We start from the raw sequence: 16,409 nt of genomic DNA, 5'->3' as shown, positions 1-16,409 counted from the left end.
CAAACACATCCATTTACCATCAGTTACATAGAGCTTTTGTGGTTTCTAAGTAGTATTTTCCATTTTAGAAGCTTTCAGAGCCTTTGTACACATGAACTTAGACATTAGAAAGTCCCCTGCAGAGCTCTGACCCACTTGCATCAGAGGACAGGCACTGCACAGTGGTATCTAAGAATGTAAAAGGCTTTTCATTCTATTCCATATTGCTACTATTTGGTGTTTTGTTGTATTTTTTTTCACTCCTCAGTCACAGCATGGCCCGTATCTGCTGTATAATCAATAAGATTTGTGATCCTGGCACTTACTCGGGGTGTTTAGGAGACGTGACTTTTTGCAGTGGTAGGCTGCCTCCTGTTCGCAGTACTCTGCACTGTTTATCATGGCTTCAAGCTGCTCTGCACTGCTGTTGTAGTTAAAGGACACGGTGTACGGCTTCTCTGGATCAACTCCTTGGACTCTGGTTAGCCCTGTGTTGTTGTGCTGCACTGCAGTCCAGATCTTATCTTCTGTTAAATAAAAAAAGGATTGAACAAGAAGTTAACAGCAAATAACTTGCAACAAGCAGGGAGCAAAAAAAAACAACTGAAATTGAACGTTCTACTGCACTGGAGAGAGGATCAGCAGGACCTTGGGCTTCACAATGGTCATTCTGTGATAAAGACCTGTTACAGGTCAGTGTAGTCCACAGAGCTATTTCTCCCTTAACCAGCTCAAACAAACACTACAGAACCTGCTGAGCAAGGGAGAAATGACAGGCTTCCTGGGAACAACGGGAGATCTTCAACATCTTCTGTTGCCAAGCATCTGATGAAAATGAAATTCTTTTCAGCTGGCTTTGGCCCTGAGAGAAAAGACGTAATAATACGGCTCATGGGGTAACATTCATCTTTTGCAAACATAGCTGTACCTGAAAGTGCAGCCCATGCTGTTATAACAACAAACACTAGAGGAGAACCATGTCTGATGAGCTTGCACAAATTCACCACAAAGAGAAAACACAAACTCTTGCCAGAATGCTAAAACTGAGTATGTTCTTATCGCCCAGTTGGAAGTCAGATCGCTCATTTTACTCAGTTCTCAGATTTTTCTACATAAGTTGAGTGATGGCCTGATTGGACGATGGCATAAAACAACATATGACTTGGCTTCTGTAGCTAACTGTAAATGTTGACGTTTTTCCATGCTGGGGAGCCCATTTTCATCTCCTTCATTGCATTTATGACAGACCAAGAGATTTCATAAGTGATGGAAAGCAGGATCTAGGCTTAAGCACAACCTACACCAGAATAACCCAGCTCACAACCAGCACTGGGATTGGCATGATAAGGAGAGCATGACAATTAAAAGCAATTAGCTTAGCAGAGAGATTATTCCCCAGCTGATTCTGGTGAGATAGCAATGGGCAAGAATATAAGGACAGCCTGAACAGCCACACTGCCAAACTGACCCGGAGAATACGGCAAACTCTTTAATGAAGATTCGTAAGACTGAGCCCTGCAGGTGCTTAATGATGTTATTAAGTCACATGTAGTAAATTCACTCTTTGTCAAAGACCCTGCTTTTCAAGGGAGGATACAGGATACTGACAGGGCAAAAATTTAAGGAAGAAAATTTTAATCATTTAATGAGAAGAGATTTCAACATAACTTGCAGAAACCTACGGACAGTTACGGAGGAAGAGGAAAGATCTAGACAGGAGATTTCTGTTTTGTTAAGCATGTTTCAATGGGGGGACCCTGGCTAACACTGAACAAAGGTCTTTTCTAAACTCATCTTAAAAACTACGCATTTAAATACTTAGATAGTTTTAACAGATTGCCTGGTCTGAGTTTTTGCAGAGCATGAGCTTTCTAATTACTCCCTGATACACTGGCATGATAAGCCCAATAGTTTTGTCGACACTGTGATGCATTGTAGTTGAAGTATTTTTCCTTGAGCTACAAATATGCCATGGATTACTTCAACAGAACTCTAATAGGTGTATAAAAATCCTAAATGGACTATCTGTGCAAAGACACTCAGATGATTTAATGGATTCTCATTATGGAGACATTCACATGACAGGCGAGTATCAACAACCATCTGGAGACTATTTAAAGAGGTCTGTTCCAAGACCTGGCTGCAAGTTAGGGAGAAATTACTCACTCAGTAACACATGGCATTAAGTGTAAGGGGAGTTCGCACTCAGCAAACCATACAATCACTCGCAACACTCTTATAATTTCTGTGACGGAGGACAGAAAGAGTTTGCTCACAGATCTGCAATTCTGTGGTTCTTAGTGAGTTCAGGATGCTGCTTCTGGACCCTTTGAGCTGGAGTTCAATGAAACACTGCCGCAATGTGTGATATACAAAACTTAGATTAAAATCACAAGGACTTTTACAAATTTATTGCTTGTAACAGTTGTCCCAGTGGCTGTAATCACAGTCCACACTGTAGCACAACACCCTGCACAGTCCGGAACATCACATTGCTTCCAACACAAGATAATTTAATGACTTCATAACACACATCTTGTACATATGAAAGTAGTGACTCTCATCAGTCAGAATATCTGGTTTTTCTTTTTGTTCTCTCAAGGACTGACAGTAACAGAGTGGATTTTTCCGAAACAGCTGAGGGTGAGCTACCTTTCCTCTCACTGAAGCTGGCAGAAGTTTAACTGCTGCCTTCACTGAAAAAAAATCTTTTAAAAAGACAAACATGAAGTTGCTGATACTGTAAGTGACATGTAAAACCAAGAGATGATTGAATGAACTGGTTGCGGAAATTCCAGATGGGCAGTCGTAAGTTCCTCCCCACTCAGAGTTATTTACATAATTTTGAGAAACTGCAATAAAATCAGTGCTCACAATAGTGGCTACAGCGCTGCTCAGGAAGTACAACAGCCAAACACTGTTGTTTCGGAGGGTTAACACTATTGTGCTTTCCACGCTCTGTACAGAGAAACACACCTTCTACTACCTTTTTATATTTTCAACAAAATGAAAACAACAATGAAAGATCCTTTAAAAACTGAAAGGAAGTCTTCAGATCAGAAGGGTGTACTGATACACCACCGAGGCAAGACTGGTGGCAACAATGTTAGAGGAGGAAAAAGATGAGAGATGTATTCAACAATCCCAGCCATGCTTCTTTTCACTTCCCAGCAAAAGAATAAGTACTTCCATTTTAGAAAGAGGGACATGAGGCATAAAGGGGCTAGGTAGCATGCACAGAAGTCACATACAACTTGCTAGAAGAAGGGGGGATTACATTCACATCTTTCTTTCTTTCAAAATGATGCTTCTTGGTTTACATGCACCAAATGAGCCTGAAAATGATTTAAACTTCAATTTGCTTTGGACAGAGTGGGAGAGCCAAAATTGCTCCCTTCTCTACCCCAGCTGACTGAGGGAGAAGTAACTAGGAGCTGGAGGGCAATAATTTATTGAACCATTCCAAGACAATAGCACGATGATGTGCACCTGCTTCCAGATCAGAAAACAACACAAAAATAATCCCAGCTTTTGCTCTGAAGACCCTTACCATCCAGGTGAACTCCTGTGCATTGTTCATGCACCATTTTCTCTACCTGCAAGCCGTCATCAGTTAGAAAAATATTATACTGTTTTCTCAAATTTACATGCACAAGTTTGACTAGGGCTCCTCCCAGAATACAGCTGCTGGACTAAGAACGAGGTCAAGGAATTGCACCCTTACAGCTCAATCAACCTGTATTGTGAAGTGTATTGACAACAATCAGGGGCCTTGCATTTCACACGATTCAGGACTTATGTAGGAAACATAGCTGCAAACATGCACAGCTACATGCACTACAGCTAAGAAGCAGTGCAACAGCTGTCTGCAACTTAACTCCACGAGGGCACATGCCCTTTCAGAGGCATACCTCTGCATGGATCATGCCTGTGGCTGTTGAAAATGGGGCTTCAAGTACTGTTCTTATTTCTCAACATGAAGACTGTTCGGTTAGTTTGCTGGGTTTTTTTTTAAATATTTATTGGTTTTGATTTTGTTTTTATTATATTTTTAGGTAGTGACACTGTAATCATAGATGCAAACCAAGCTGAGTGCCACTAGCTCCTTCCAGCCATTTCCATATCTAGAAACTGTTAGACTAGGCAGACGAGGCTCTCTTTTCCTTTACTTCAACAGAGAAATGATCATTATCTTCTTATGTCTGTTCATACTACATGTTTTTTCCCTGTGTAATGAGCTTTCCCTACACTTGTGAATTTGCAATGAGAATGAGAAAGCTGTTCTCCAGGTAAAGGTCACTGTTTATTTTTACCTTCTATTCTTCCACTTTATTATTATTATTTTATTTTATTACTTTCTCAGCTTGGTAAAATTTCAAGCCACACACAAGCTGAAAGTCATTCAAAACCCAGTAGGAGAATGCAGCCATATCCTCCACTGTATAACCTGGAATAGTTAAATTCAGCCTTGAAAAGCTGATTTCCTAAATGCTTGTTAAATTGTTCCATAACTCAAAGGTGACAATGCTTTAATTTCAGGGTAATGCTACAGCTTTATGACTTCACAGTTTTATTTAATGGTCCAATTTACTAGGATATTATGCTGCCTGTATTTGGTCCTAGGAGATGTTTTTACAACATGGGACTGCAATGCATTCAGCGCATTTTAGACCCTCTGTTTAGTCTCACCCATAGGTCTATCATCTTGCTGGAAGCCTCCAAGTTGCTTTTGATGGCACACAAATTAAATTGTGGGAAATTAGAGCAGCTGGAAAACTGGTTTTCAATGAGTTCTCTCTTGTCTAATTCTCATTTTTATTCTTCAACTTGAAATATCTCCATGGAGCACATTTCACCCCTACAAACTGCATCACTCCTTTGTGATTTAGGAGGTTTGTCAAAAAACAAGATTATTCAGACTGATTAAATTGCCAACAAGCCAAACATACGGTAAATGCTACGTGAGAGAGAGAAAAATTGCTCTGAGAGCTCATACAAAGCATTTGTTTCATGGTGCTCCGTATCGAATGCCAAATATTGTCCTGAAAGCTGTACCTATAACTTCAGCATTAACCACACAAAAGACAGACTCTCCTCCTTCAACACTGTACTGTTTTAAGATGCAATGGCAGTTTAATTCAGGTACTTTAACATACATCCCTCAAAAAATAGGAACACAAAGCAGCTTTAATTCACTGACTCCAAGGAGTTGTTTTCTGCGTCTCCTATGAAACTGCCCCAGTTTTGTTTTGGCTTTTTTTCTATCTACTGTTTATTTTTTGTGCTGGCTGACCCAGCAATACGTGATTTTGCAGTTTGTTTCGTGCTCATCAGCCTCTTCCTAGTTTCTGATTCAACCACCTCCAGTCAGTGCAGGAGCACCACAATGTATTTCCATGGAAACAATTCCGGAGGGGTTCCCATCCACCCAGTCCTTCATGCAGCCCACTGGTACTGGCAGACTGCATCTGCCAGTGTGCACTCCTCAGGGATGCCCTGTCTGGAACTGTTCCCCACGTGTAATTCCTTCCTGGCAGTTTGTAGCTGGCAACAGGAAGGCACCACACCCCCCGCTCCAGAGACACACTGCCTCAGCCCTGGCAGAGAGGGAGGAGCTGGGTTCCTAGCTCTCTTGTCTTCCAGGCATGAAGTTTTGCTCACTCTGAGCCCATATTTCAATGTGTCTCTGTCAGCTGACCGACCACGCCAGGCAGCTCTGCCTCATGAGAATGAGACGCCTCTTCTGCAACCCCTTGCACCCTCATCCCACCTCATATTGAGATGGCAAACCATTATCCTGCTAGCCTACTTCTGGATGATCCTCCAATTCCATATTTCCTCTAACACAGCGTATCTACAATAAGCAGTGAGAAACAGTCCTCTCAAAAAACTGAAGAGGCACTTACTGAACCATTTCCTACTGCAAAATGGACACTTCTCTGCTGCGCTCATGGTTGCTGCACTAGCGCAGAGGGGATAGTGCAGTCCTCTGTGACTCAGTCTTCTTCTTTAAAGGCAAGTTTTGAATGACTCAAAATAATAAATCACTTTTCTGCTGTTTCTTATGCCTTGTGATGGCTCAGAGATCTGCATGAGCCTAGTAGACAAGAAGTGGAGCCCACAGGAGACCTGTTTTCTTCTCGTGCAGCACCAGGGCAGGACATCTGCAAGTTTCCAGCATGGCACTAGACACCAGGGTCTGGAGCAAATGGATCCACTCCTTGTAGCCGAGACAGCTGGAGTGACTTTCAGAGAGCCACAGCTTACTTCTAACTTCTGAGCACTAAAAATCTGGCAGGGGAGTGATTAGGTTGCAGTAACCGTTGGTAAAAGATAAGGACTAGAGAAAAACAACTACTGTAATGTTTTTCTATACTGAAACTTCCTTGGTGGCCTCCTGCAACTGAAGGAGGCCTGCAGGACTTCTGCTGTGATGCTCATCAGAAACATGACGATTTTGCAGCACAGATTTTGTTGAAATCAGCAAGGCAGCTGCAGACAGCACAATGCCTTTAACATAATGTAAAGGTTTTTTCATTTTATAATGTTCTGCAACAATTAATGAAAATTCAAAACAGAAGTGCATAAATTGTCAGTGTGCCAGCAGACCTGCATTGTTTGAGGGGATAAACTGTAAATCTTTAAGAGCTGTCTTTAGTCTAAACAGTAGTAAGTAATTTGTAAAAGATTCCCATTCATTGCTTTCTCCAGTGATAAAGTCAATCACAATTACAGACAGTAAGCTGCAAGGTATGCTCATTAAAAAGAAAAAAACCAAAAACAAACAAAAAGCCCCCAAAACAAACACCCACACACAAAACCAAACCACAAGCAACAAACAAACAAACAAACAAACAAAAGGCACTCTAAGAATTAGCTTAAGAGGTTCAAATCTATAGAATTTTATCCATCTCATGCTGAGAATCTCAGGGAGTTTCACCATTTTAGTTCTTGTCCCACAATTAGGTAATTGTAAGTAACAAAACCAGAATTAAGGGTATGACCTCCTCCACCTCATTCTCCTCTCTGTCACTGCTTCAGCCTAACCAGTGGCAGCTCTGCTTTCCATGAGAGAGTGTGACAAATCCACAAGAAATATAACAAAGGTTGCATCACAAAATGACTTCTATGTCATTGCAATTGCTTTATGAAGTAAACGGAGAAAATTTCTAATGGACAAATGGATTAATACATTATTGTCGTGGGCCTGTTCCCTCCTGCCTGACATATAGTCATCAAGGGGTGGGGGCACGATCTGATACGTTTATATTACTTTATCATTTTATTACTTTCTAATTATTTTCACAATTATTATCACTATTATTACTATTTCATTAAAGTTTAGTTTTAGTTTCCAACTTGCAAGTCTTTTTCCTCTCATATTCCTTTCCCTGATGAGTGAGAAAGGGAATTGAGAGCCACCTGCACGGTTTGAGCTGCCGAAATTAGCCGAGTCAGGGCAAGTATCGAGGTCGAGGCAGCTGCTTTGCAGTAGTCCATCTCTTTGTTACTCCAGTCTGTTCATTGCTCACAACAAAGTGAGTAAAGCTAAACTACTACAATATTTTCTTCAAACAGCTGACCAAATATCATATGGTAAGTGGGACTATTCAGACACTTGAAAGTATTCAGACACTTCAGCTACAAACACAACTTGTATCATCCTGAATTACACTCTCTTTACGCGCCATGGAATATGTACTATATGGAGGAATAAGATCTGTATCATTGTTAGCTAAATGAAGGAAAAGAAAAAAAAAAAAGGCTAGATGCAAGTTACAAAAACTCGCAAGCGTAACTCTGGTAGTCACTTTCACATCTTTTTAGCAACTCTTAGCAACTCTGAGATTTAAACACAGTTTCCATACAGGTTTCTGAGAAATAGAAAATAAAGCTCCATCAGAATAAAAAAGGCAATATTTGCATTTTGAGAAAAGACTGCAAAAAATGGCTGGACTTGATGATCCAGTGAGTCCTTCCCAACCTGGTGATTCTATGATTCTATGAAAACAGACATTAAAATAAACAAGGAGAGATATATTTTTTGTTCAGTAATAATTATTTCACGGTGTCAGGTTCAAGACCAGATCTTAGACTACCAGTAAGAGCTGGGATAAGGACACTCCTTTCCCCAATCTGCACCCCTGGAGGACAAAAGAGGGGAACAAAAGCAAGCTATTTCAGGACTGGACAATTATCTGGCCAAGATAGAATTAACTATTGATCTTGTTATGGCAATTTCTGAGCATTATTGATTTGATAACCCAGGGTCTGGATACAGTAAAACAGCATCAGTAAAGAAGTAGAGTAACAGAATGACTCAAGTGTATTGTAAGTAAATCTTTCAGATATCAGGGGTAAAATTTTCTATGGAGGAGATGTGGAATGATCATTACAAACAAATTCTATACAGAGCAGCAAAATAAGTACATGGATGTGGATTGCATGTCTACGGACTCTGCACTAGACAATATGATTACTAGCATTTAAGTAGTACTCAAGACATCAATAGATTTCTAAGTATCAAGAGAAAAAGAATAAGCTTCACAAAGATAGAAAGACTGCCAGACCAGAAGTTCAGATGGTCCATTAGCCATTTTCTGTATTGACTGTTAGCAGTCACTTCAATGGGAAGCAAAGGTTAATTCAGAAGGGCTAATTATCAAACAATCATCCTACACGAAGAATTTTTTTCCCAGCGTTGGTGGTTGTCCATTACCCCAAAAACTCACAGCATACATTCTCGCTGTACTTAATGCAAAAAATAGAGCATCATGGACGATAGGAGAATCAAGGTAAAGCAAGCAGAGATAGTTCACATTCCCATGCAGATGGGCCTGGGAACAGGCTAGTTATGTTTCCATGGCACTGAATGCAAGCAGCCCAAATTAATAATCCCTGCATGGACCCACATTAATTCTCATGGTATCTCACATACCTTTCAATTACATACAATCATGGTTTGGACATATACAGCCGGTTCACTTCTCTCAAGTACACACATATTCGGTGTAAATTCCTCATTGACTCCTACAGTTGATGAATTTCCTTGTGAAAGTGACTTTGCTTTGGGAGTGTAATGGGTGTATAAGGTGAAGAAAACATTATGTTAATAAGGTGCGGTCTTTTTTTTTTTTTTTTTTTAATCTACTTTTAGGTTTGTTTTCTTTCGATGTCATTGAGCTGTCTCTTTATTTCTATTGTAACAAAATGCAAATGAACATAGCTTCTGTCAATAAGGCCCATTCACTTTGGTTCTTCCCAATCTGACTAGCTTTAGATTATTTACTTTTAACCTCTCTTTGTACAGATATCTTTTTATGCCTTTAATTAGGCACATTACTGCTCCTGACAACCTCCTATTTCATCAACATATTTTACTTCTACCAGAAATCAACAGCCTTAAATATAAGATCCTGTTAAAGTTCTTCGCATTCTGTTCTCTATTCTTGGCCAACTTAAATAATAGTATGTCATCTACAATTTTTGTCACCTTGCTTTTTCAGCCACTTCTCCAGACAATGAATAAATACATTTATCCACTCTGGCATCAGCAGATATCCTGTTACGCTCTGCTGTTAAATTTCTTGTCATGGTGAAAATTGCCATTCTATATTTTAATACTTTTTCCTTTTTTTTTTTTTTTTTCCTGCAGAATGTCCCTTTCCTTACTCCTCCCTCCCTCTTTGTCTTTGTCTGATTGCCCAATTCCCTCTCAACAGACACAACTGCAATTTTCTGCTTTCTTCAGATTTTTTCTTCAGCAGTGGGCTGTTAAAGTTGACAGATTGCAAAGAAATCACTGGGACCATAGACACAATAAATTAACTTCTAATGCTGATACTGCCCATAACAACATCACGTATCGGATGCCTATGAGCAGACAACAATACATGAGAAGGCTGGTGTTAATTTGCCTTGATTAATAACTGGCTACAAACAAGATCCCTATCTGTTCAATTAAACCAGTAAAAAATAAGAAGAATTTTAAATAAATGGAAGTGAACATTAAGGAACCACACTGTTCTCTAAATTCAATGATGCTGCTCATTTCTGATGATCTGGTTCCTTCTTTAAATTCATCCTTTACAGATTCAAGTCACTGTAACTCCCAGAAGTCATTAGCTTGCTGCACCTCTACTTTTAAAAGCACTAAATGAGTCATTTCCCCGGATTTTCCATTCCACCTCCAAATTCTTCAGCCTGAACACATTTCAGGCTTAAAGAAGTTACCTCTTCTTGAACTGTATACAAAAAAAGGACTGTCAGCCTGAATAAAAGCAAAGATTCGTTTACCCCAGGAGCCTGCCTCTGCCTTTGAGGGTGACCAGACACCTGGGGAAGCGAGAGAAGGCAAAAGATTTTCCTGAAACTCATTCCCATTTCCCACTGATTGTTGCCTCACAGCTGCCTTAGCTGGAAGCTGCAACTGAACCTCCATTTTTAATTGCACCTTCTGAATCTATGAGACAAGCTTGGGACTTTTTCCCTTCTGTTGATATATTGGCCTCCTTGATGTTCTGTGGTAATAAGTTTCAAAATGAATTTATTCATTTCATCAGGAAAAAGAAAACCTCACCCCCAAACCTGCTGTGTAAAAAATTAACTGTCCCTTAGGTGCTATATGATGAAAAAGAATCAATCCCTATTTGTTTTACCTATGCCACATATAAGCTCCATACTTTCCTGTAACAGTTCCTTCCACTATCTTTTAAATTTGTTTAATTTTCCCATAAATGGAAGCCATTCACATTTCCAACCATCTACGTTTTTCCATACAAGGGAGTTGTGATATGTAACTGAACAATAATGCTGACTTTTTTTGTCTCTGTTCTTTGTATGTTCCAAAGAACATAGAATTTAATTTTTAGCTTTCCATGAATATTGATACATTCAGAAAACAATGCAAAAGCATTACCTGAAGAGTAACAAAACATAAAGTTACTTTTTCAATACTTTGCACTTAACTTATTAGTGAAAATAATTATTATCAGTATAACAATAAGGCATGATCCCTGAGACAAAAGAAGCTCTTGTGATTAAGGCACCCAAACTACCTTTAGATGATACAGAAGCATAACCTAATTGTACCTCAAACTCTCTGTACAACTGTAAAACAATAATCTCTTCCTGTACCTCAGTTCTCTTTTATGCAAAAGGAATAACGGAGATGCCAGAGACTAACTTCCCCCATCTCAAATGAGATATCTGGGGGAAAAGAAGCAATACGAAAAAGGAAAAAAATTCCAAGCTAGGAGGTTCTGTCAGTTTTCCCCACCTCCACTTTCTCTGTAACCAAAATAAAACAAGAATGTCAGCAAGTTCATTACAGACAGAGAGAATATCATGTATATGCCTTCTTTATTTCTGCCAGATAAATTTTATTTGAGGAAAGCAGATGCTTTCTACGAGGAGTTTATCAAAAAATCCTACTTTTTCAGCAGAGATAAAAAGCACTGACAATGTTTTGATCACACATATTTATATGATAAATAATAAAAATGAGCACATTTCCCATACTGAAGATCAAGGAAGGATATTCAGACAGAAAGGTGAAACACTGTTTCAATTCTTAGGAGATTCAGCAACAGTGAAGCAGAAACATCCTATTAAATATTTGTTACACTTGAATAAAAAACATACTTAATAATTAACTGGTGTGCATTTAATTAACATAATGACTGCCCTATTAAATCAAAATGAAAATTTAATTTGAGACACTTTAAGTACAAGGAGATTAAGAGTAAAATATGAATATCCTGAGTCCTTAGTTTTCAGTACTGAGTGTGGAAGTTTTATGTGGCAAAGTAGCTCAACCAGAATTAGCAATTTAGAAAGGGTGATAAAATATTCTTTCATCCACACCCAGCCACAAGAAGCAAAAAATGCCAGATAGGAGACAGTCTAGGACATTTCCTCTCCATTTCAAAAATAAATAAAGCAGAAAGGATGGTCTCCCATCTACCCCAATCCACAATGTGGTCTATATAATCTTTTCTCATACCCTTGCATGACAGTCCTATAAATAAAATGGGACCCACTTCAGGGGAGAATTTGTCAGAGAGGATATATTAATTTGAAGCACTTTTTATTTTAAAACTACTGAACTATAAGGTTGAGAAGTTTCGACAAACAGGCCATATTGCCAGGCTTTTGCTCCAATGCCTGTCACTTTGATGTCTCTCCTCTGAAGACTATCACACCATCCACTCCATACAGATACCCAGGACAATCAAGGTTTCTATTCTCTGGAACATTAAAAGCAGCACATTTGTAGGAGGGGTGATACTTGCTTAAATCAGGCTGGAAAGGTTTGCATCTAGCTCAGTGCAAGGAGTTTAATAATCATTCTCAGCTCTAGTGCTCTGGTAAAGTAGAGAAACCACTCACAGCTACAAAAGAAGGTTTGAATTCAAACTTTCTACATCTTCAGCAAAAAATGTAAACATCATATTAAATGTTATGATATTATGAAAAAAACATCGGTAGTGCCCTTTAAAAGGTGCAAATACCATTGTAATTATCACTTAGCAACAGTATGAGTTGAGTCCTTCAAACTCAAAGTCTAAAAATCACTTCTATAGGGAATCTTTCTAAGGAAATGCCTCAGAGTCGAACCTCAATTAATATCAGTTCTCTTCTCTTTCCCACTTCTGAGACACTCATGACTGTGAAGTCTTCTTAGCAAACAATGATAGACACGCCAATAACATTAGAGGCAACATAAAGCACCAAAGACAAGGTTAGCTCATTACCTGTTATATTGCAAAAAACACGGAGTGGTCCAAGGGGTCCACTTCCATCAGAATCGATGTAGAAGAAACCAGATGTCTTCCCCTGGTGTCGATAAGCCTCACAAGATTGTTCATAGATAGCTTAAAAAGAGAGAGATTGTATCACTTAAGCAAGGAGAACACAGACATATGTTTTATACATGAGCACTGAATATTGTCATATTGTAAACTGTTTGTTCGCTGCTGAGGGGAGACCTTATCACAGCCTATGACAACCTGAAAGGAGGCTGTAGACAGGGGGGTGCTGGTCTCTTCTCCCAAGTGACAGGTGATAGGACAAGGGGGAATGGCCTCAAGCTGTACTAGGGGATGTTCAGATTGGACATTAGGAAAAAAAAAAATTCACCGAAAGGGTCACCAGGCACTGGAACAGCCCAAGGAGGTGGTTGAGTCGCCATCCCTGGAGATGTTTAAAAGACAGATAAACAAAGTACTTAAGGATACGGTTTAGTGGTAGATAGGAATGGTTGGACTCAATGATCTCAGAGGTCTTTTCCAACCTGGTGGTTCTATGATTCTATCACCCAATTAGTATATGAAAGAGTTTAGTACATTTGGACCTGAGTCCATGCTCAAAATTAGGCATGTATTTAACTACTTCCTTGAACATAATATATTCTGGCTTTTAATATATGGGTATTGGCCTTATTTTGGATTAAAGTATGTAAATACTAAGGTAAGTGGATATGAACTTTAGACATCCCACCATCTAGTTACGGAGTGATACATATATTCATCCACATCATGATATTTCAAAGACATACATACATACACACATGTACATGACTTACTACCTAGGCATGATCTCAAATGTTGTCAATACAGCAGACAGGAACTTTTGCCAGTCATCAGCTTCCTTGAAGGATGTTGTCAACAGGTATCTATACACTCTCACCACCACCCACTACCCACTACCCAAATGAAAAGTTGTCCTTTAGCTGAAAAGCTCAAGCTCAGATATGATCTCCATCCTCAGCAACATCTTTATGCTTTAGATTTATGTTCATAAAATCAACTCTTCCTCTCTGCTTATCAATACTCTTCCTTTGGAGAATTAGTGCCTACAAAAATGCAAGTGGCTAATAAAACAAGCATAGCAGGTCGCCAAGAGCAAGAACAGAAGGAAAAACTCCCACAGTTCAGTGCAATTCCTTGTGTTTGAAGCATGTTTTCAGGCAGTAGATCATAACTGTCACTTTATGTGGGGCAAATAGAAGCCCACTCCAGAAAGGCAGTTACGAGGTATCAGAAAGTGACATGTATGACCCTGGATCTTGAAAAACAGTAAATTGCATTGCAGAAGGATTGATCGTTTTTTTTCCCCCCAACCATTTAAACACTTACCGGATTAATTTTACTAGGTTATTCTCTGTAATGGCTTAGGATTGTTCGACTAATTGTCAGCAAATACAATAATAACCACAGACTGACTTAGCAGATAGATCAAGACTTCCTTTTTTTTTTAACATGACACAGTGTTATGCGCTAAATATGCACAGCATTACTGTTCCTGGAGTTAAGAAGCTGCTTAAGGTATCCAGTGAGACAGTGCTTTAGTTGGTATCTGTCTTATAATAAACAGAATTAAGAAGGCTTCTTCCTGACAGTCGTTAGCCTGATGTAAAAACCACTGCAGGAGTCCAGAAGATCTCTAAATCCCCCTCTGACAGCTGGCCAAGAGTACATATTAAATACAAGTAAAAAAAAATCCCCAAACCAGAATCCATTCTTCCACTACTTGCAACCTGAGGGGGTAACAGAGAATCCCCCAGCTGCTGAACTGCTGACAAAAGCAACTGCCATATGGAGGGTCAGGAAAGGGACTGTAACAGGCGATTAAGTAAGCAATCAAGAAATCATGGTTTGATCAATTTGCAAAGTTCTCAAACTGCAATTCACTTAGTGAATGTGCTGTCATCATCATTACAGGACACTTTATCTTGTTCCATTAGGGACTATGTCAATTGCTTCCCCTGAATTGTTCGCTGAGAATTTTTGAAGACAATGGGTGGTGCAAGGGGCAGAGACATAAAACTAACTGGCGCATCTAGAAACTCATTCTTTATCACAAACTTTTTCTTACTAAGTGTTTTGCTGCTTTTTGACTGTCATTTTGGCTGAAGCCTACACATACATTTTTCTTTTTTTTCAAATTAATGAGGAAAGATGTGAAGATTCAGCCATTAATAACGTAGGCAGATGCAAACAGAGATGATTCACCCACCTTTGGATAGACCTTTTGTCACTGCAATTTTGGGAAAAAAATGCCACACAGAGATAGAAATCAGGCTAGGGGTACTCAACTGGTATAAATCTGCAAGGATGCACAAGCTTCCGTGAAACTACAGTTATGTTTGCCAGAAGAAAACCCATGCTGGTATGTTTTCCTTTTGGTTACATGAGAATTCCAGCAGTTTATATGAGGGAGCAGCAAAACTGAGAAAAGGGTATAAACCTCAAGCTCAAGCACATGAAACATATTCTAACTATCATGATTTAGAGATGAACTGTTTTGGTGGACAGTCCATTTTGCAGCTGCATGCCGGAAGTCTCACGTCTGTATCGTCAGCATTTGGAATTGCATACTTCTACACTGGATGGTTCATTGCTTTCAGTTATCTTTTTGCTATTTTATGCTGTATAATGCATCAAGAAGAAAATTATATTTGTTTTCCAGTCACTGGCAGATGCCCCCACAGACATTTCAAGTGCACCATCCATTCCAAGCTCTGCTCAGCATCTTTGCAGGCTGAGTCAATTGCTTGTTGCAGAATAAATTATGCAATTCCATTTGCTGAACAAGGCCCTATTACTCCAGTGACAACAACTTGAAGGTGTTTTTATAGTTCAATGAAAGACAAGATCTCTTTGCAGTCATTCTTCTCTTTATGCAATCAAAAATATTATACAAAAGTGAAAAACCAAATGAACAGTCAGCTGTGACTGTTAAGACCCTAGGGCCCTAACTTTGAAATCTGCCTTCATATTTATATTCCATTTTATGCCAGACTTCTCTGATGTGGATGGAGATGTGGTCATTCTGGGAACAGTAAAAAAACACTATTGTAGCTGTCATTAGAGAGTCACCAACCATTTACGCATTTAATAGGGCCTCACTTTCAAATAGGAAGTACCAAGTGTAGTTATTGAACTCTTTACAAATGCATACATTTTGTCAAACAACATTTGAGGTAATTACACTTTTTTTAATAAAAGAGAGGTATTCATCAGTTGAGAGTAGAACTCATCCACAATCTTCAGGCATTATTTTTAAATTTAAAAAAAAAAAAAAAAACACAAACAAAAAATAGTGATTTTATTTCTTTGTGAAGTATTTTAATAGTCTTTATGCTTTCATTCCTTCAAGTTTGTTTTCAAAGTTTAAAACAATCACCAGAATGGAATCATAAGAACAAAAACAATGTTCTTTACAGGCTGCCCATGCAAATTTTGTTTTCTCATTAAAATGCTTAATCAAGCATGTTTTTAAGACACAATTTAAAAAATGAAACCTCCCAGTTGTCTTTTGTCTCAAAGAAGCAACATCAGTTTTTCTCCTCTAACCCTTCCATACTTCTTTTGGTCCAATTTTGACTTGTACCAGCCACTGAAGATAAAGTGATGGTTTCCAGCAAC

General features: G+C 39.0%; 1 protein-coding gene across 2 annotated transcripts in view; it reads right to left on the bottom strand.

The window, feature by feature from the left end:
* The window catches only part of CNTNAP5 (contactin associated protein family member 5), a 284,769-nt gene that overhangs the window by 89,107 nt on the left and 179,253 nt on the right, over nucleotides 1-16,409 (bottom strand). For both annotated transcript variants that reach the window (XR_008450459.1, XM_054070363.1), the window contains exons 12-13: nucleotides 12,735-12,854; nucleotides 306-506 (exon numbers count right to left, since the gene is read on the bottom strand). Coding sequence is in view for 1 of the 2 variants with exons in the window: in XM_054070363.1 (XP_053926338.1) it covers nucleotides 306-506; nucleotides 12,735-12,854 (321 nt within the window). In the remaining variant the exon portion in view is untranslated. The remainder of the gene's footprint in view (nucleotides 1-305; nucleotides 507-12,734; nucleotides 12,855-16,409) is intronic.

Source organism: Cuculus canorus, chromosome 6, assembly GCF_017976375.1.
Source record: "Cuculus canorus isolate bCucCan1 chromosome 6, bCucCan1.pri, whole genome shotgun sequence".
Taxonomy (NCBI): Eukaryota; Metazoa; Chordata; class Aves; order Cuculiformes; family Cuculidae; genus Cuculus; species Cuculus canorus.
The sequence above is the reverse complement of the archived record's forward strand: the minus strand, read 5'-3'. Positions and strand labels throughout refer to the sequence as shown.